General features: G+C 47.5%; 1 protein-coding gene across 10 annotated transcripts in view; it reads left to right on the top strand.

The window, feature by feature from the left end:
- The window catches only part of SCML4 (Scm polycomb group protein like 4), a 76649-nt gene that overhangs the window by 33620 nt on the left and 21448 nt on the right, over window positions 1-21581 (top strand). For 6 of the 10 annotated variants that reach the window (XR_014795578.1, XR_014795579.1, XR_014795580.1 and 3 more), the window contains exons 3-5: window positions 5544-5673; window positions 7869-8069; window positions 11924-12118. Coding sequence is in view for 2 of the 10 variants with exons in the window: in XM_084890554.1 (XP_084746680.1) it covers window positions 5544-5673; window positions 7869-8069; window positions 11924-12118 (526 nt within the window). In the remaining 8 variants the exon portion in view is untranslated. Of the gene's footprint in view, window positions 1-3941; window positions 4065-5543; window positions 5674-7868; window positions 8070-11923; window positions 12119-14123; window positions 16243-21581 lie in introns of those variants that run through there. The other 4 variants (XR_014795585.1, XM_084890555.1, XR_014795584.1 and 1 more) reach the window with 4 other exon arrangements.

The following is a 21581-nucleotide window of genomic DNA, read 5'->3' as shown; positions in this document are numbered from 1 at the left end:
CACTTTAAGGGTTATCCTTTACTCTGACATATCTGCTTCCTACTATTTTGGTGTTAACATTTATTTTATTTTATTAAGTGTTGCATGTTGTCAGGATTTGCTAATTTTAAAAAAGGTCCTATTTGGTGAAACAAAGTTGGCAAACTATTAAGTCTCTCCAGCTTTATGTTGGCAGTTTCTTAGACTCCGAGGCCCCCTTTGCTATAAACAAAAATGTTTTAATTGTGGAGAAGCTAGCAAGGAAATGACACGGTTTCATTACATTTACCAAATAACCACCCATTTGGCAATTTTAACAATCCGAGACACCGTTGGGGAGCCAGAAGTTGCTAAAAAAATGCTGAGCAAGCAAAATAAGATATTACTTGGTCCACTCTTAAAGATCTCGCATTTTATTACCAAGAAAATGCTTTCGAGCCCTCCCTGAGTTTGTTTACTTTTACTGTAGACACATGTCTTACAAGCTCGATTATAGCAGTTTATTAATAGCCTTAGATTTGAAGGGGATGATGTCTGGGGAGAGAAGACTACACACACAGCTGGACACCGAGGGGATAATAATAATTATCATCATAATTCTATGATCGTGTGTTAATAACATAGAACAGTAACATATGCAATAATATTGACATTATAAAATAATAAATAACATAATTTTGTCACACCAGTAATAACATTATGATATATTTACAATACCAACTCTATCATAATAAGAAGTGTTTGAGCCTTCGGCAGACTCGGCAGACTCGCCCCCAGGAGGTTCTGAGAACAGCTGGCCGTGCTGACTGCATCACAGGGCTGTGCTGCTTGCTGTCTGTCACTTCGTGCCTGGTGCTCTCCCGAGCTGCTCTGTCAGTCATGTGCTCCTGCACATGTGGAAACTCTCTCTGGCCCAAGTAGGGAGAAAGCTTCTCCTTTAAGACCAATAACAGGTGGTGACATTTAACCCCTTCTCTGAGTCTTGAGTGAATTATAGGCAGAAAAGGGAAAGTTCAACTGGCTGTCAGTGCTCCCGAGTTCATAGGTCATCGTGGCTCCTCCCAGGGCCCATCTGGCCACCTCTCTCTTCGCCCGCCCTGGCTGACAGCCACGTTGCTGGGACAAGCTCACTGCTGTGAGAGGATCATTATGGCTTTACTGTCCCCTCCTCATCCACGTCAAAGGAAGCAAACACCTCTTAACACTAATTTTCTCTGAAGAGCTGTCACCGGACTACCATGCAAAAAGACGTCTTCCTTATCAAACAGAATTTTACATCTCATTTGCAACATCTGCTGTTGATTTAGGTCCTTTGCTGAACCTTTAGACCCCATGACTAAAAAACCCCCAAAACACATTGAAGACTTTTTTTAAGAGATAAAGAGAGAGGGTCTGCATCAAGGGGAAGGCCTAGCTCCCTTTCTGTAGACACGGATGACTCCATGTCTCCACGTAGAAAGATTTTTCCATTTCTGTGTCTTTATGATTGGAATTCTTATTTAAGCAGAAAAAAAAAATACTGGACTTTTAAAATAGCCATTTGTCGCCGATATATAATAATAATAACTAAAACTAATAGCAATGATATGTAACATTTGTTGAGCACTTCTATGTTTGTGGTTCTAGCCTAAGCACTTTGTGTGCATTTTCTTATTTGATCCTTGATGGTTTGGTAGTAAGGGGAGTTAGAAAAATGGCATGAATTAATCAACCAACCCCCAGAGCCTGAGGCCTCTTATTGTCAGGCTAGCAGCCCTCTTCCTTTTCACTATCTCTTTGTATTATTATTCAGAATAGTAATTACCCTTTCTGATTCAAAAAAGAGTAAATTATGTTCTGTCTGCTCAGCTTAATGAGTTAGAAAAGTGTAACATGTTCTAGAAAGAATTTCATTCCTGAAATATTAAAAGCAAATTGTTAAAATGTTCTTAAGTGTTGGCAGTTATATTATTCCGGATACAAAGTCAGCTGCTGTAATGGTGGCTTAAAGACAATAGAGGCTAATATTTTCTTTCTCATGTTAAAGTCTGGGAAGGCCATCTGGTACTGATACAATGGCTTGATGGTAATCGGGACCCAGGCTCCTTCTATATTGTTGCTCTGCCATCTCAACAAAAGTCCCTGCTTCATGCTCTTAAATGACTCCTCCAGTTCCTATCCCACACCTTCAGCCAGCAGAATGGTGACAGAGCTAGTGGAAGCATGTCTTTCCTCTTTAAGGGCCCAGCCACACCCCTATACTTGCATCTTTAGCTGGCCAGACTCAGTTACTTGGCCTCACTTAACTCCGAGGAAGATGGGAAAATATAGTGCTGGGTGACCAGGTGATGAACTAAAATTCAGAGGTTCCATTATTAAAGGAATAGGGAGCATGGATATTTGGGAATAATCAGCAGCTGTAGCTAAGTACTTAAAGGACAGTCTTCTGTTCATTCAAAATTTTACTTTTAAGGAAAGTAATTTTATAATGAATATGGGTCAACACAACACTTGGTTTTGTTTCCCTTATCTTATTGTCATCTCCTCCTTCCTACCCCAAAGTATATACTCTTGGCACTGAGTAATAAGAAGTCAAATTCACAAAAATCTCAATTAAGAGAATGTTCAAATTTAAGGAAATAGGGTTTTGTTTGTTTCAACACTTCTTTGAAGCATCTTTCTAAAATGTGTTTTCATTAGAAATGTTGAATTGGCTTCAGTGCTCCTTTGGTTATAGAGATCTTATATGCTTGAAAATCATATATTTGAGCACTAAATGCAGCTTAATAGCAGGCAAGGGAAGAATTGATATTTAATAACTCCCTGTGCCTATTTTTAAGGTCCCCCTCTTGCTGATGACAGGTATGGAGTGCCACCTGTGGTTCATGGTGGAAAATGATCACACAGGCACAAGGCAGGGCCATTCCCTCCGCTGGACAGTATGTATGCAGCACCGATGGCAGGGGCTCTCTCCTTTGAACTTCTGTAGCCCCCCCAGGCCTCACCCCAGGGCAGGGGCAGGGGTCAGTGTTGGGTTCAGCCATAGGTCAGGGGCAGTGGTAGGCTGGCAGATGTTTCCAGCATTCTGAGTGTAGCTCCCTGTGAATGTTAGTTGTTATTTTCGCAGATGTTAAGGAGTAAGACAAACGTAAACAAGTGAAGTTGTATGTTGGAACTTCTTTCATCTGTCAAGGATGTGAGTTCTTTGCTGAACTGGATAATATAGTTTTGAACTCAAAAGATATTTCAATTTCTTGTCCTATTTACAGTGTAACAGCTACAGACTAGACACACTTTTAAGTTTAGCCTGGATTTTTAACAATTTCTTAAATCTACAAATCAGTAAAGTAATAATTCCAGTCCTAATTTGTAGCATTTGCCAATTTCCAAGGTCTAAATATTCCCAATGTGGCCAATTTCAAATCACCGGTGTGACATCTCTGAACATGGTTTTGAGAAAAGATGTGGAGCAACCCACTCTTGCATCTGTATTTCCATATTTGCATACAGATACAACTGTAGAATAATTGGAAAATGATGAGTTTTGAGTATCTATTATCCTTGTTTTTAATATACTTTAATTAATACCCTAAGTACATGTATTTAGTCATTTTAAATAATGGCTGTATTTAACATTCAACTTGCAATATGACTGGAAATCTAACAATCATCTCTGTGGACCCAGATAAGCTGGCTCCAGCGTCCCCTGCTCTGAGCTCTGCTGTGCACGATGCCTGAGGCTGGATGTCCCATGACCCCTCTTTGTCTGCAGGGCTGGCTGCTTTGACCCGTGCCTGATGATACATAGAACTTGGCCCCTCACCAGTTTCTGTAAGAAACCCAATCACACCAAGCATTCCTTGAAATATGTTGTCTCTACTAAAGATTGTTGGGGTCGCAGGACACAATGGACAGGATACCACCACATAATGCTCACAGACAGAGCTGGGGTTTTGAATTCCACTTTATCTAGTGATGGAGTCTTTTGTTTCCCTTTTTCCTCCATCTTTCTCTGCGAGCCCATGGAGTACTCACTTCATTGTCTTCTCACTTGGGTTCTTCTGTCAGAAGGAAATGCAACCACTGTTCCTCCCAGCCCACCTCAGGTAGAGCCTCATCACCCCATCCTCCCTCCCTCCCTCCCTCCCTCCTTTCCTCCCTCCCTCCCTCCTTTCCTCCCTCCCTCCCCCCTTTACCCCTGCTGTACCTCAGCAATTCCAGCGCCACTCAGGGCCCAGAGGAGAATTTGAACCCCATGCAGTGTTGGTGGGGAAAAGGTCCAGCCCATTTGCACCTCTGAAAGGCAGGAGGACACTGGACCACTCCCTTCCCACATCCAAGCATCCCCTCTGTCTTCACTGTGATGCAAGCAGTATATTGGACTGGGATAATACGTTTTCCTAGGGAAGTTTTAGTGCAAATAGTTCTCAACCAGGATCTTAGATTTGTTGACATGCTGCCCAAGCAGGTCTCAAGGCCAAAGAATACTGGCTCCTCCTTCCTTTGGTGTTTAATCTCTCCTCCAAATGCAAGGAGGAAAAAGTATGAGTCGGCCCCAAAACAAGCTGACTCCTAGGAATGGAATTAAATCATCGGCTACAAACTTCTTGTTATTGGAGCTGATTTGCATTTTTAACAAGTAGGTTTTTAGACCAAAATCTGAGGTTAAACACTGTGAGGTACTCAGTTTCCCCTAACCCTGCTCCCTACAGCACTTCCTCAGAACCCTGCCAGGTGGTAAGGGTATAAAGAAAGAGTAAGCCTAAAGGAGGAATCCCCAAGGAAAACTATAGGCAGGGACATGGACAAAGCTGTGGGACACAGCTTCTCTTTCCTTCCGGTGCTGAATGAGGAGAGGGCAGATTCCAGCACATAGGGAGATTTAGGCCACAGCCCAGCCGGTGAATTATTCATACCTCTGTGGTGTACTGTCTAGCCCAGCATTTGTACCTGGCTTTGCTGGCCGAGGATCAGCTGCTATATGTCAGAGTAAGGTGTCCTGGGCAGTAAACTTTCTTCCAGCTTTATGTCTACCTTCTTCCTCTTCATTTTACCCAGTTTATTCTTCCAGATCCTATTTTTAATATTTCAAAATAAACTCACTTTGAGAATAATTTTAGATTTAGGAAAGAGTTGCCAAGATAGATAATTCTCATATACCCATACCTAGTATCTCCTGTTGTTAGTATCATATATTACTGTGGTACATTTGTTACAACTGCTGAGCCATCATTATCAAATAATGTCCATATTTTGTTCAGATTCATTAGGTTTTTTTCCTATTCCATTTCAGGATCCATCCAGGACACCACATTGCACTTAATCATTGTATCTTCTTAGGCTCCCCTGGGCTATGAAAGTTTCTTAGACTTTCCTTGGTTCAAATGAAGTTCTGGTTAAGCTGACCTCTGAGTGTGACCCCAAACATGACTCTTGGACATGGACAGGAATCTGAAGTTCAGCCCCCAAAGCTGCAGAGTAGAAAGGGGTGGCAGCGTGATAGATTAGCCAAGGTTAACTGCCACCCAGGAAATATTCTGAGAGCATTCCAGATTTTCATTGACCAAATGGGCTCTTTCTTACAGCTCAAGTCTCCAGTTCTCCTGACCCCGTTGGCCCTCTCACCTCTACGGAGTACGCCGGAGCCCGACCTCAGCTCCATCCCTCAGGACGCAGCCACCATCCCCAGCTTGGGAGTCCCTCAGGCTCTCACAGGTAGGTCAGGAGAATGAACTCCAAGGCTGAGATGGCCTGTCTGTCATTGAACAGTTTCTTTATGAATTAGAGAGCTATCATCGACATAGCTCAAATAAAAGATTTACTCTGTTAGCTAGACAGCAGATAGGATGACCAGATTCTCTGAGAATGTGAGTTTAAATGTCTCACAATTTGGATGATGTGAAACTTGGTTTTCAGTGTATCTTGGGTTCAGCTGGTTGCCTTGGGGTGGGACTGGGAGGAGTAGCTGGGGGCCTAGATTTTTCTTTCCAAATCCAGGTTTACTTTGCACCAATGGTGAGCCTGCTTACCTTGAAGAGTTTCCACTCCTATTTGTACTTCCAGATCTCCCAAGGATCCTAATCTCCTTTAATTCCACCTGGTACCTTCCAATTCAGTCAGGGTAGCACTCAGCCCAGTGTCTCTCATGGGACATTCACCAACCAGCCATGGTAAGAATAGCAGCAATCAGATTTTGTCAAACACACACACACACACACACACACACACACACACACACACACACACAGTCCCTCCTACACACTCTCTCCTCATCACAACCCCACTGCACTGCCCTTTTCCCTCCCACCTAAATTCCTTCATTCTCCTCCCATTTATGGCCAACAAAGCCCTGTAAGTTCCCTCCCTCTGTGATCCAGCCCACTGCTCTGCTTAGTCCCTGGGGCCCACTATAGGATCTTAGCACAGTTTCTTCTCTCCAACTGGAATGATCTTCCCTCCGGTCATCCTGTGTCTCCCTTGTATCTCAGCTCAGGCACACCTGCCTCCTTCAAGGGCCTCTTGCCAGGTCCTCAGGGAATCTCAGGCCTGGGATGGTGGTGGTGGCCAGGGGCTATGCTCCATCTGTAGGCCTCCAGGGCCCTTTGTGAGCCTGTGTGCCAAAGGCTTCTCTCAGACTCTCCTAGCACCAGTGTTTCTCACAGTCCAGTCCCACGTCAGTCCCTGTGACTTTCTGAGTAGGCCTGCCTCCCCACTGAGACCTGTGAAGCCAGGGACCTCATTGGCTTGGTTCACCATTTTCTCTGTAAGGCCTAGCATGGTGTCTGGCATGAAGGTTCTTGTTAATTATATTTACTTAATCACCTGGGATGAGTGGAAGAGAAGGCAGCCTGGTAGATTGAAAAGGGCATAGGTTTTGACCTCAAAAAGGCTGAGTCCAAATCCCTATTGCTCCACTAATTACAGACACGAATCCCTCTAACCACGTGAAGCCTCAGTTTATTCAGTAGTAAAGGAGGAATAACACCTAAATCCAAGCTTGTCTTCAAAATGAAACAAGATAAAATATACAAAGTGCCTGGAATGTGATAGGCGGTCAATGAAAACGGATTTTCTTTGCCTTTATTATTACTGTTCAGTAACACTATTGGTGTCCTCTTAAAGTCCCTCTTCAACTCGCCTTTGCATCAGTGGCCCCCAAGGCAAGATGCTCATGCTCTGGGGTAGGGCTGGGGAAGGGAAGGGGCAGGGGAAGGAGACAGAAGAAGAGAGTCAATGTACAAAAGAAAATGTGATACCTATTATTAATATATGTTTTTATCTCATCCTTTAAAAATTTATTTTTCTCAGTTATGTTTTAAAACGTAAACAATCCATCAATAAAGGCAAGACTGAATATGCCCTATAAATAAATAGATACACATTTGGGGGCTTGTGCTCAAACTATTTTTACTTCAGGTCTGTGGAAACCCATTGATTGTGCTCACCTGAATAGTGGCTGATTATCTTCCCTGAAATTGTAAATAGCACTCTTTTCAGCTGTTGAATGCATAGTTTTTGGAGCAATCAACATTATATTGATGTTTTCACTCATCAAAAGTGGCAGACAGCATGTGTAGCTTGACTGCTCCCTTGGAGAAGATGGGAATATACTGTATGGGTACATGCCCAGCAGGAAAGTGCATTTATACACGGTGTCCACATGGGCTCCCATAGCTGTCAGATCTGAGTGCATCACAGCAGACCCACCTGTCCATCTGTCCCCAACCAGGAGGCCCTCTTAGGAACAAGCCCTGGCAGTTGGGGCAATGGGCTTCTTTGCCTCTTTTGCTTACTAGGTAGGAAGAATCGCTCCCACTTTTGCCCCTTTTCAGCTTTCCAAGGCCAGGGCCGAGGGAGCAGCTCCCTGGCTGATGTGCACTGTGCTGAGGACTTGGGGTCTGTTTCCACAGTCTGCCTCTACATCAACAAGCAGGCCAACGCTGGGCCCTACCTGGAGAGGAGGAAGCTGCAGCAGCTCCCGGAGCACTTCGGGCCCGAGCGGCCGTCGGCGGTCCTGCAGCAGGCCGTGCAGGCGTGCATCGACTGTGCCCACCAGCAGAAGCTGGTCTTCTCCCTGGTCAAGCAGGGCTATGGCGGTGAGATGGTCTCGGGTAAGGCTCTGGGGCAGGTGCATGAGGAAGGTACGGGTGTCTCTGAAGGGCAAAGCAGCCATGCCCTGTCTGGGGGGACAGTGGTTGTGGCCGGGGTCTGGTGGGCTCCAGAGCCCTTCACGAGCCTGTGTGCTGAGAGCCTCCTTCAGAGCTCAAGGAGAAGATGCTCCCACACTTGGACAAGATGACCTCACCCCTGAAACTTCACCCCTGACTCCTCTTTCTCCCACCCCCACCTCCAACCCTCAGTAAGTCCTATTGCTCTAATCAAAATATATCTGGAATCCAGCCCCTTTCACCACCCACAGCAACCACTCTGGTTCTTTAAAAAATATAAGCCAGATCACACCCATCCTGTGCCCCAGAGCCTCAACGGTCCAATTTCACTCTGAGAAAAAGCCCACGTCCTTACAAGGGACTACTGGCCCTATGTGACCTGGTTCTGACCACCTCTTGGATCTCCTGGTCACTTCTCCCAAGTCCCCCACCCTGCCCTGGCCACAGCTTCCTCCTTGCTGTTCCTCCCGTGTCCTCTAGCCATGCTCGTGCCCCAGGGTCTTCGCACCTGCTATTCTTTCTTTCTGGAATATTCTTCCCCAGCTGTCCATGTGACTTGCTCCTGAACTTCCTTCAGGTTTTTACTTGAATACCTCCTTGTTAAAGAGCTCGTTCTTGATCAGCTTATCAGCCCCTGTCACTCTTTATTCTCCTTTACTCTCAGTGCCTTTTTCATGGCACCGATGGCCATGCAGGCCAACTCCATCTCCCAGGGCATGTTTTTTTTTTTTAAACAAGAGCCTTCAAAGTCAATCCCTTCTCTCACTGTCATTGCCCATCTCCAGTTTCAGCCCCAACCCAATAGCTTCCAGAGGCAGCAGAAGTTGTCACCTCAAGTAAGCGGTGGAATCAGGAGCTCTGCCCACTTCAGATGTCTTAGTGGAGGCGGTCTACACAGTGGTTGTCACCCTTGACTCTACGGGGACAGCGTGGTGTTTTCTCTGGCCCAGCATCATGGGCACAGCCTCCATATCAGCAAGGAAAAGGGATAAGATTCCCAGCAATGGGTCCATGCTAGCGACCCTGCTGACTGGCCAAGAATGGGGGAAAGAGGACTCCATTGTGGCTCCTTCCTGAAGAACCAAAGCAGCACGTTTCATTCACTTATTCTTTTATTCATTCATTCCTTATTGTTGAAAATATTACATATGTCCTCTTCCTGCCCCCCCCCCCCCCCCAACCCTTTCTAGCCTGCCACCACCCCCTGCTCTGGGCCTTCACCACCCTATTGTCTGTGTCCATAACTCCAGATCCCTATGGGCTGCCCACCTTCTAGAGCTCCCTCTGAGCAGGAAGCTGGGTCTGACTTGCTGGTAGTGGATTAAAATAGAGCTTGGCTAGGTCCAAGTGCATGTGTCTGACCCAGGGTGACTTTTAAGAGACTTTAGCAGATGTGAGCAGAGGTACAAGCACTGCACCGAGAGAGGCTAGGAGGAGAGACCTGCTGCGAGAAGCTTCCAAGAGCTTCTTGGCTGTTCTCCTCCTGGCTTCTGTGTGAGAGCCAGGCTCTCTCCTGGGCTGCAACCTGAGATCAAACGCCTGTCCTTTTCCCTGCTAAATAGCAGGGCTCCAGACACAGGTGCTAAGAGAAAGCCCCTCCTGTACTGTGTGCCCACCTTCTTGAGCAAATCCCACCTGACTGATTCTTTATGGCTCCTGCCCCCAAACCTGGGAGAGCTGACCTTGTTTTCCCTGCTTTCTTGCTCAGCCTTTCTGTGGCCTCAGGGGCCTTGGCACTGGGGAGGAGCTTCGGTGCTGCCTGGCACCAACGTGAGTGTGGGCAGAGCCTCGCCAAGTTTCCCTTGGCTGAAGGATTCCCAGGAAGGCCAGGGCTGAGTGCTTGGTCTTAGTGTCTTGGAGAACGCAGTAGCACCGAGGGGACTCCTCGTGCCACCACTTTGAGGCCAAGAAGTGACCAGGTGGCCTTTCGTGTTACTGATGGTTAGGGTTAGGGTTAGGGTTAGGGTTAGGGAAGCTCAGCAAAGCTAAGTGACAGCACTGAGGTGATTTAGGGAAGGACTCAAGGATAAATAGCCAGACACCCCCCGCCCCGCCCCCTACCTCCTCCCTCCCCCACACACTCTCCAACAAGAACCTGATTCTTGGGGCACTGCTTTCCAAATATTCTCATGGCAAATGTATGGGCCAAAGGAATCGAACTGCTGGGCCTCAGGAACCAGTCCTACTGTGCCCCACACCCACTCCCTGCACACCTGCTGGGATGCTCCACCTTACCACCCTCTCCCGCAGGGGCAGACTTTTTGATCTCACAAATCCATGTCCTCCTCCAGGAGGTGGAATTTCCCCACTTATTTGATCTCCCAGGCTCCTCCAGGAAAGTATGTACAGTGATTTATGGGCCAGACCTGATGTCCCAGACCCTCCCACTGTGTGTTCAGTTTTCAACACACCCCGTCGCCTATGGTATTGGAGGCAGACAACAGTACCCACACCAGGAAGGAATTGCTAGGGCATCTGAATGGCTGAGATGACCCCTTGGTGAGCATTTGGGAATTCCTTGGCTGCTTCTCTTAATCAGGGCCACCTGGAACATGGAAATGACAGGCAAGTCCCCTTAGAGGCCCCAGGAGCTGGAAAAACCAGGCCCTCTGCAGTGTCCTCATCTGTAACATGGGGCAACCTTCCCACTTTCCTCACAGGACAGTCGGGAGACCTAAATGAGGTCCTGGGTATTAAAGCTCTTGTCACACTATAAAGGGCTACACAAGAGAAATGGGTTATTTTGATTTCTAATTAAAATGGGTATTTTTATTTGTTTTTGTGTTTGAAATAAAAACTAGCTCTGATCACCTCTTATATCTCCCAAAAGCTTAGCCTTGCTGAGTTTCCAATCAAGTTAATCTTGGTTTCTAAATATCAATTGTCAGTAAATGGAACCAGAGCTGTTGGAGAAACGGCTGAGTTTAGGGCTGGGTCAGAGAAAAGACAAGATGAACTTGGAACATGTTGAAGTGACAGTAACTGAAGAGTTGCTAAAAAAATGAGGGCATGTCATAGAGACACAGGTGTCATCCTAAAAGCTTGGACAATTTGATCAACAAAGTAAGTAACATAGTATTGGATAACCACAGTACAAAATAAATACAATGCATCTGTACTGATAATAACAAATGATTGAACAAATAAATAAATAAGTGGAGGAGACAGACTTCTTCCTTCTACAAGGATTGTAAATGCTATAGAGACTCTCTCCCTCCAGAAGGTAGAGCTTAATTCCTCTACTACTGTGGAGTGGGAAGGACCTTGTGACTTCTTTGTAAGGCAATAAGAAAATGGAGAGAATAGAGAAGTGCAGCAAACATTGTCTTGGCCAGGGGAAGGTTAAACCTCAGTGATGTCATGTATACCTAACCTGCTGCAATGAGGAGGCACTTCATCTCTGTGGTCTTCCTCCCCCAAACTCATCACCCCAGTCAAATAATGAGGCAAAATTAGACAAACCCAAATTGAGGGACATTTTACAAAATATCTGACCACTACGCTTAAAAACTATCAAGGTCATGAAAAGCAAGGAAAAGCTGAGAACTAGTCACAAGCCAGCGGAGTCCAAGGAGACACCACAACTACCCCCAAGGTGGTCTCCTGGATGGCATCCTGGAACAGAAACAGGGCATTCTTGAAAAAAAAAAAAAAAAAAAAGACAACAAAAATAAACAGGTGGAATCCAAACGAAGGTGAGCTAGAAACAAAACTGAGCCAACAAAACCCCCCTCCCCGGGCCTGAGGTGTGTGGCTTTCCCCAGGGCCCTGCTCTGAGCCGCTGTCTGGTTTTCCAGTCTCGGCGTCCTTTGATGGGAAACAGCACCTGCGGAGCCTGCCTGTGGTGAACAGCGTCGGGTACGTCCTCCGCTTCCTCGCCAAGCTGTGCCGAAGCCTCCTGTGCGATGACCTCTTCAGCCACCAGCCTTTCCCCAGGCGCTCCAGTGCCTCTGAGGAAGCCCCGGAGAACCAGGAAGGCAGGATGGAGACAGGTAGGCTTTGTCCATCTGTCTTCCCCTTGCCGGCAGGTGGTCCCAGGTATACCTACCCTCCCAGGCCAGATGAGGCTGCTGCTGCTGCTGAGTTTGGTGAAAGAGTTTCTATTTCAAAAATCTGAGGAAGGATTTGGAAGAAGCCTCCCACACTCTTCGAAACACCAGGTGCCAGGTGTTTCGAAGACACACAGCAAAGTTTGGGAAGCATCAATGTAGGGAACACTCTTCTAGGTGGAGAACTTGGCAGCTGAACAACCAGGTGGAACTCTCAGAAGATAGTTCCCTCAGAAGTCAAGTGGAGTTGACATTGTAAAGACCTTTCAAAGTCAAAGCCACCCAAGGCTGCTTGGGTGGTAGTGATGTCCCCACTATTGGTGACACATGTAGGTGTCCAGTTAGGGCCAGAAGGGGGAACTCTGGCAAGATGCTCTTTCTGGTCCCTTCCAGGTTGAGTCACCTGTGGAAATGTCAGAGGGTAGTGCTGGACAGCAGGAGGTCAGGGGGCCCCAGAAGCCCCAGCGAAGGGGCCTTTCAAGGTGAAGGTGAGGAAACTAAGAGAGAGGGCTCCCATTGGACCAGAGAAAGAGCTTCTTCCAAACCCTCCCTCAGACTTTTGAAATATAAACTCTTTCACCAAATGATCTTTCTTCTGTGTCCAGGGGAAACCAGGCTTCAGACCTACTCAGCCGCCTAAATTCAGTCTGGAAGGTAGTTCTTGGCTTGAGACCAGAGACTTAGTCATTTTTCTCCAGGTCTATTAACTGACGGCCACCCGTGGTTTGTGTTTTAGAAACTAGAGCAGCTCTCTGGGTGCTTCAGGAGAATGGAGACAGAAACATGGACCTGATAACATTTGTGGTTCGGTTAGACATCATGAAATGATTAAGGGGAAAAGTGTACCTTACCTTTGAATACTGAAAAAAGAAATATCTCAATTATAAATAAGTTTTAGCCAGTGCTTCTGAAATTTTAATGTACTCAGGAACCATTTGGAAATGTTGTTAACAAGCTGAATCTGGCTCCGGGGGGGTGGGGGTGGGGTGGAGTCGGGGGAGGGGTGCTGGAGTGAGCCTGAGAGTCTGCCTTTCCAGCGAGTGCCCAGGTGCTCTCAGTGCTGCTGCTAATGGTTGGGGGCCACACCTTGAGCGACAAGGGTGGGCTGACCGAGTCCTGCTTACACAGGAAAATGTACTTCGTGTTTTCAGTAAAACAAGTTTTCCTCTGCGAGGACAATGCCTCCCCTGTAAAAATGTTGCCACTAAAGCTAACCCAGTGTCCCATGGAGGTAACCATGGGCTAGAAAGGAAGATAGGGTAAAAGGGATCAGAGAGGTCAGGGGGAGGGCACATGTGCAAATACAGACGAAAAAGAAGATGTTTGCAGGGCTGGGGAGGAGGGTGAAAGAAAGGAAAGCAACTTTCTCAGTGTGGACTGGCAACCACCTGCAGCAGGGCCTCTGCTCCCCAAGCACTGTGTACACACCCACAGTGGCGCTTGATCCTGGAATTTGGGTCCAGATCTCATCGCTCTGCTTGAGAGGCCTGGGGAGAGGGCCACACAGTTCCCAGCAGAGCCTGAGTCGTAACGAGTCTGCGGTGAATATTTACTGACTTAAGTTGTGTGCAAGACAACAGACCAAATTGTCTCCTCAGCAGGAGTAGGGGTGATCTGGAAACCACAGATGTGGTAGCTGAACGCTTCTGCAGGACCTAATGTAGAGATTGGTTTCCTGCCTTTTGAAGGTGCAACATGATGGGAACAAACAGTTTACTTTTTGTCGAGAAGCTCTTTTGATAGGCGGATGGTAGGGGTGGGAGGTAAGGAAGGACATTTATGTGTGAGGCTTGATGCTTTTGTTCCTTGGCTGTGGTGTTTGAGCTGGAAAACTACTGGAGAAGCAGGCACTCCCCCAGTGTGTTTCATTATGGTGGGACTTATGCATCCAGCATTTAGGAACCAAATCTGCTTCCATGTTGAACTATAAATCTGTCTACTATCATAGCTCTACGGAGAACATCTACGTTTCCAAAAGACTGTTTATTCCAAAGAGGAAACAGAGTTTGTCCAGTGGCATGAGTTCCTTGACACAGAAGCATCCATTGAGTGAGTCGGCAGTCATTGATTGGGCTCCCCCTACTTGTGATGCACGAAAGCCAGAGAGCGGAGGCCACACAGAAAGGAAGTGGGGAGAACCCTGACCCCACTCTTCCTTCCCAGCTAGTCTGTCTGCAGGGTCCTAACACTTGCTGCGGGGCGGGGGGAGTGTCCGATTTCTCAGTGGAGGAACCTGACACACAAAACACATGTTCACAAGTGGCTTGTGGTAGGTACACCTGTGTCAACTTCTTCTAGCAAAGATGTAAAAGAACAAAACATGCTGAAACCAATTTGGCTCAGTGGATAGAGCGTCAGCCAGCAGACTGAGGGGTCCCGGGTTCAATTCCGGTCAAGGGCATGTACCTCGGTTGCAGGCACATCCCCTGGGGGGGTTGTGCAGGAGGCAGCTGATAGATGTTTCTCTCTCATCAATGTTTCTATCTCTCTATCTCTCTCCCTTCCTCTCTGTAAAAAATCAATAAAATATATTTTAGAAAAATAAAATAAAAATAAAAGAACAAAACATCCCGCAGCTCCCATTCAGCAAAATCTCATAGGTGGAAACTGCATTCCAAGCACACTGATCCTCTGTTCTCCTGGCTTCTCTAACTTGGCCCCAAGGAGTGTTTCGTCCTCGTCCTTGTGCTCCAGCTATGTCCTTGCTGGGTGACATCCAGGGACCAGGCAGAGCCCTTCACTCCAGACATAGGAGCACTTGCTCTGCAAAACCCACACCAAGTGGCCTGCCCCGCCAGACACGAGGCACAGTTTATCTGGTGCTTTAAATGATGATGAAAAGAGAGATGGGAAAAGGAAAGGAAGGAAAGAAGAGTGTTACTCCAGATTTCACCGCAGCTGTGGTCTCCTGGTGCAGACCACTGATTGGTACGTTGCAGAGCTGTGTTTGTCCCGTCACAGCCATGGGCCATGGGAAGAAGGTGAGCTGTCTGGGTCTCAAGCCGAGGGGGTCATTTGGAAGGAGAACAAAGTATCATTGTCAAGCTCAGGTTTTAAGAACCCTCACAGAGAGTTTGATGGAAAGCTTAAAAGAAGTGTGTCCATAAGTTCTGTATCAGATTCTAAGGCCTCATGTATCTTCCGAGCATGGAGTAGAGAGCATTTGCCAATGTGGGGTTCCTAATCTGAGTTCTGCCTGTGTGCCAATAGGATTCATTTAGGGAAAGCTATTAATTATATTTTCAATGATGTTATTCATTCAATTCTAATATCGGTACATGTTTTAAAACATTGAGTCAAAGGGAAAAATATAACCTCTATAGAAAAGCCTGGCTTTTGTAGAATTTAAAATAGACTTTTTACAATGTTCACTAATCTATTGGATTCCTTTCCATTAGAAGGCTTAGGTTCTCCTTTGAGTCCTGTAGATACCGAGGAAGCACAAGCTACGTATTCAATAATTATTGGTTAAAAGAATGAATGAACAAATGAATGACTGTTCCAATTAAGTTGTTGAAGCCTCCCACAGTACGTCAAATATGTGACAAAGGGCATGATATTGAATCATGTTGACCAATTTCATAATATTTTAATAGAAAGTGTTTATATTAAAATGCAACTAAAAAAATTTGGATCACAAGAGAAATCATTTTGTGGATTAAAGATGCCAATACCCAAGATCAGAGGAGCAGAATGGTGACAGCAAATGTCCACGAGGCTCTTGGCTGTTTGGAGAGCTCCTTCTGTGAGGGGCTGAGGAGGAAAACATGAGCCCATAGAAAGAGGACATATGGACTCCTTCTTCCTACAGGGCTCGTCTCAGAAATTCTCTGAAACACACCCCTGCCCCTGCCCCATGCTCTCTCTTCAAATAAAATATCTACTAGCAATCTGCTTCTTTGTGAGGTTAACTGTGCCTCATGTGACACCCCTACCCATCAGCCCCCAACTGGCCAGACAAGGGGATTCCTGGGTCAGCTGCAGAATCTTCTGTCCCAAGAGTCTTCTGTCTGTGATGGAAGGGACATAGGGGATGGGCCAGGCCTCGAAGGAGATCCAAGAAGATGGTGACCAAGTTCTCCAATCATACATCAGAACTCAGAAACCACAAGACAGATGGGAACAAAGGACCAAGAATATGAGATGAACTAGTAGCTGTTCCCAAACCCTCAGGGCTCCCAGTAGCTATGATTGAGACTATCTACCCCTTTGGACTGTTCCCCTGGACTGATACCCTGTGGTCCTGTGGTGGGCCCTAAGGCAGTATCTGCCGCTTCGCTTATCCACACCAGTGTCTTCTGACCAGGCAATCAGAATGAGGGTAAAAATGGCAGAGCATGCCAAGAGGAGCTAAAGCAACTTAGTAACCCAGTAAGCTTCTAAGATAAACTCACACGCTCTCTCCTCTCAGTGGGCAATTTCTGGGTCTCACCCCTAAGCTGTAAACCCTTTGCTGAACGAAAACCCATAACTTTCCTGGCAGAGAACTGGACAGCTATTCCATAGCAGATACAGCCTAGCTGCTACTGAATTAATAATCACAGCTTCCATTTGGGATATGCAGGGTCAAGAGGAAGGAGACAAATCACCTCACCCCATCTGTATTAGTTACCTTTGCTGTGTGACAGCACTTGGTGGTTTCAAATACCATTAGTTACCTCACAGTGTCCATGAGTCAGGAGTCAGGCGCAGCCGGAGTCCTCTGGCTTTGTGTCTCCCGCACACACGGTTGCAAGGACCTCAAAGCCCAATGAGGGAAGGATCCGCTTCCCAGCTCGCTCACGGGATTCCAGGCAGAATTCTGTTTCCCACCATCTTTGTAGTTGAGACCTCTCCACAGAGCACCCCGAGATGAACACTTGGAAGTATAGGGAGCCCTCCTAAAAGTCAGGGTGTCCATTTAGAACTGAAACTTACGAGGCATCTTCTCTCTATTCCAGGACTCAGCATTTCTCTGATTAAGAATAATTTTTCTTTTCTTTTTTAAAAATATTTTTTTATTGATTTTTTACAGAGAGGAAGAAAGAGGGATAGAGAGTTAGAAACATCGATGAGAGAGGATCATCGATCAGCTGCCTCTTGCACACCCCCTACTAGGGAAGTACCCGCAACCAAGGTACATGCCCTTGACCTTTCAGTCCGCAGGCTGACGCTCTATCCACTGAGCCAAACCGGTTTCGGCAAGAATAATTTTTCATTTCCTCAGAGTTCTATGAAAATCCCCAAAGTGTGGGGACTGTTAAGGAAACAGAGCGTGATTGTGGAAGTCGTTGTGTGTGTGTGTGTGTGTGTGTGTGTGTGTCCCGCTTTTCCCTCCCCCTCCTCTGGGGAGTTCCCATGGGCCTTGGGGCAGAGGCCCGGAAAAACTGCTGGTGGAGAGGTGATTACGCAACCTGCTCTCCTCCTGAGAACTAAAGGCCATTCAGGATCCCAAACTGCTAACTTTGGGTGAAATTGCCTTTGGGCAAAATTTCCACAGGAGGAAATCAACCCACAGGCTTAGAACAAAGTCTGAGGCAAACCAGAAATATTGGGTAGATAAACCAGAACCACTAAGGAGGAGTAAAGACGTTTAGGTGTCAGGCATTAGAATTATGGCTGGCTTCTGTGCATCTCATTAGGGGAGAAAGGATATAAATGCATGTAAATGGACCAGAGGAGGGGTCATAGGTTGATTCTGAGGACTCAGGGAGCTGAACCTCGAGACAAGCTGAAAGAGAAAACCTGCACAGGCCAGAGACCTCGTGAAGGGGAAATTTAATTGAAGCAAATGAAATGCTGAGCCTCCTAGGTGGTGTGGCCCGGTGCCCTTTGAACCGGGAAGGCTGGGACGAGAGGCGGCCGAGGGCCCTCTGGGAAAACACCACGGGCTTATCTGAGCCAGAACGAGGGGCGGGACTGCCCAGAGAAGGAACTCTGCAAACCTCCCTCGGAGCCTGGGTGAAAGCCGCTGAGGGCTCGGAGGGAAGCTGCTGGCCCTGCCACAGGAAGCCCTCGGAGGGAGGCCTCTCTGCCTCCCACGGCGGGCACGGAGCAGGTGTGGGCACGGCTGGCGCCCAGAGGAGCGTGTGTGGCTGCCCGGTGGCAGAGTCCCCCGAGGTAGGAGACAATGGCCCATGCCCCTGATCGAGCAGGGGCGGCGGGTTCAGCTCTGCTGGGGACTGGCTGCTGCTCCCTGGGGGCTCTCCCTCCGGCCCCTTCCTCTTTCTGCCTCTCTCCCCGTGGCCTCTTTCTTTGCATTTCAGAGCTTCCTGCTGTGCTCCTTGGATGGTGGCACCCGGAGAAGCTGGGGCACAGTTGCTCCCAGCTGCCCGAGTAGCAGTGTTTTCAGGCTGGCTGTAGTACTTTCTTTTCTAATCTGGTCTCCGGACCAGAGTTCTGTGGTGCGGCCATCTCTCAAGCAGACCGGCCCAGCCGTTCACACATGGAGCCCTCTGGGCACTGACCTGGAGGGCAGGGGGATTGGGTGACCTTCTTGCCAGCCTGGGCAGGGCTGTGTGGCCTGCTGGGCTGGGCAGACCTGCTGGCAACTGATCTCAAGAAGGCACGGGCTCAGCCTGGGAAGGTGGCAGTGACGATGGTAGAAAGGGTTCAGTCTGGGCAGCTGCTCCTGCAATTGGGAGGTTCTGACCCACGTGGGGAGATAAGGTGGGGAGAGGAGGGTGTGTGTATGTGTGTGTGTGGAGAGAGACAGGGGCGGCGGGGGGGCGGGGAGGGAGGGGAAGAACAGAAGAAAATAGTGTCTAAAGCTCTGGATTTTGGCAGTTATTATTGCATGAATAGGTGTTATTGAAGAATAATTTTGCAGATGGAGGTATTTTGCTCTTCAAGGCTTCAATCAGTGCTTCCCAAAGTGTGGTACGCGTACCCCCAGGGGTACGGGAGGAGTTTGGTGGGGGTACGCGTTGCACCGGAGTTCGGTGGGGATATGCACTGCACCGTGCTTAGCTGCGCCTAATTCTACGTTCTCATGAGTACGAGGGATACTCAGTGTTATGAAAATTATAGAAGGGGTACACATATGTCAAAAGTTTGGGAAACACTGGTTAGAGAATCCAAGTTAAGTGCCAGTTTAATTTTTTCAAGTCCAAGTTCACTTAACTGTGCGACTTTTGGTATCCTGTTCTAAATGACAAGGGTCAACGCCAGCTGAACTGAAGTTCGGTCAGGAGTGCCTGTGGTTTTACACGCGGGCACCCCTTCCCCTCTCTGTGCTGCTCCTGCCGCTTTGTGGCTCTCTCTCTCTCTCTCTCTCTCTCTCTCTCTCTCTCTCTCTCTCGCTCTCTCTCTCTCTCGCTCTCTCGCTCTCTAGTTCTTGTTTTCTTCTTGTCCATCCACCTCTTCCTACTCATCTTCGGAGGTTCTCTGGGTGCCACGCCTGACTCTCCCCCACAACAGCAGGAATGGGCTGCACCAGGCATCCTGGAGGCCTCTGCAGAGGCCTCCGTGGGGGAGGGGGAGCAGGGGGAGAGAACACTCCTGACCCTGGCATTTGCTCCCCCAACAGAGAGGCTTAGACCGGCGTCAGGTTCAGAGAAACAAGCAGGTATCCCTTGAGGCTTGCGTGGGCTTGAACTCTTCTAGAGTGTTCAGTAGCCTCACTAACCGGCTTCATACACAGGGGCTGGGGGAAACCATTTTCCACAGATTAGCAAAGGAAGTTCCCTACACTACCCCTGAAAAGGTGGCAGGCTTCTTCATTGTGCATTTGCCTGTCCATGTAAGCAGGCTCATGTGTCAGACAAAAGCTGATTATTCCTTTTTCTGGAGGAAAGATCCTTAGCCTCCAGGACAGAGGAGGGGGTGAGAGAAGGGAAGTGCATAAAACACCTTTTGTTTGCCCTGCTTTGCTGAGCTGATGGAATCCTCTTGTTTAATGGGAGGTGCCAGGGTCACAAGACAGCTCATTTCCGATGAGAAGGGACTTTCTAAGAAGCCAGGAGACAAGGACCGTGAACGTGGTCTGCACCAGTCTGTGGCAGGGGCTGGATCCCTGCTGGGCACGTGGGCTGGGCGATCCCAGTCTGCTGGCCCCATCTGGTGTTCACTCACCCGTCAGCCACAAAACCGTTTGAAAAGTGTAGTTCTCTCTCCAAATATAGATTTGGTGCTTCTTTTTCCCGGCTTTAAATAGCAGTTTTAGGTAACAAACCATTCACGTGTCCTACTTTATTAAATTTTTAAGCTACTAGAAGTTCTCTGCACCTGTAATGCACCTACCTACCTCTCTGGGGGGTGGCTTCGAGGCTTGAACAGTGTAAAGGTTTTGATTAGCCAGAAGAGAGAAGGAAGGGCCCTCCCCTGAAGCTTTTGGAGAGAGCCTGGCCCTGCTGACACCTTGATTTTAGGCTTCCAGCCTCCAGAACTGTGAGAAAATACCTTTCTGGGTTTTTTTTTTTTTTTTTGTTTGTTTGTTTTTAAATATATTTTATTGATTTTTTACAGAGAGGAAGGGAGAGAGATAGAGAGCTAGAAACATCGATGAGAGAGAAACATCGACCAGCTGCCTCTTGCACACCCCCTACCGGAGATGTGCCCGCAACCAATGTACATGCCCCTCACCGGAATCGAACCTGGGACCTTTCAGTCTGCAGACCGATGTTCTACCACTGAGCCAAACCGGTTTCAGCCCTTTCTGTTGTTTTAAACCACCAACTCACTGGTAATTTCTGCAGCCTTAGGAAACTAATTCACCCAAGTCCCACCTACACTCATTCCCTGTCCCACCAGAGGGACGCATGGAACCCTTGGGGACGCACTGGGCTGGGTGTGCTGTGAAGGTCCTTTGCAGTCCCGTGGCTGGATGATGGCCTTCGCTGTATCTGTCAGGCGTGATGTAAGCATCAGTGCCCCTGTTTATAAAGGTGAGGGAAGGCAGTTTTCATCAGTTCTGAAGGGCACCCTGGTGTGTGCGCCTGATGGCTGGGGCTTGGTGGTGCCTCCGTGGTTGTCCACCAGCTGACTTCGGAATCCCTGATCCAGCCTTTGCTGAGCAGAGGGCTGGTGCCTGATGCTCTCTCATGTCCGTTTGTCTTTCTAATGAACTCATTTGGATCACAGCCCTTTGATCCCATCCATGGTTTCAAAACCAATCATAGTCTGTTCCCTTGTCTCCCATTTCCACATATTATCATAGGAGAACAGTTTTCCATCTGCATCTGTATTTTCCAACTATAGTGCAGATTGGTGAGTTATCTATCTCATTCTCTGCCTTAGACTATCAGAATCCCATAGACATATTTAATTTGGATTTAAAATATTTAATAAACAGAATGTTTCAGTTCAATCTCTTTTTCACTATAGTCTGCATTTTAATGCATATTCTGCAAGACTGGCCCAAATGCCTGCTCAAGCAATACTTATTGAGCGCCTTCTGCATGCCATGCCACGGGAGCTGCTTCCTCAG

The sequence above is a fragment of the Pipistrellus hanaki genome (assembly GCF_964339955.1).
Source record: "Pipistrellus hanaki genome assembly, chromosome: 7".
NCBI lineage: Eukaryota > Metazoa > Chordata > Mammalia > Chiroptera > Vespertilionidae > Pipistrellus > Pipistrellus hanaki.
Note: the sequence above shows the minus strand (reverse complement) of the source record. Positions and strands in the feature narration are given on the sequence as shown.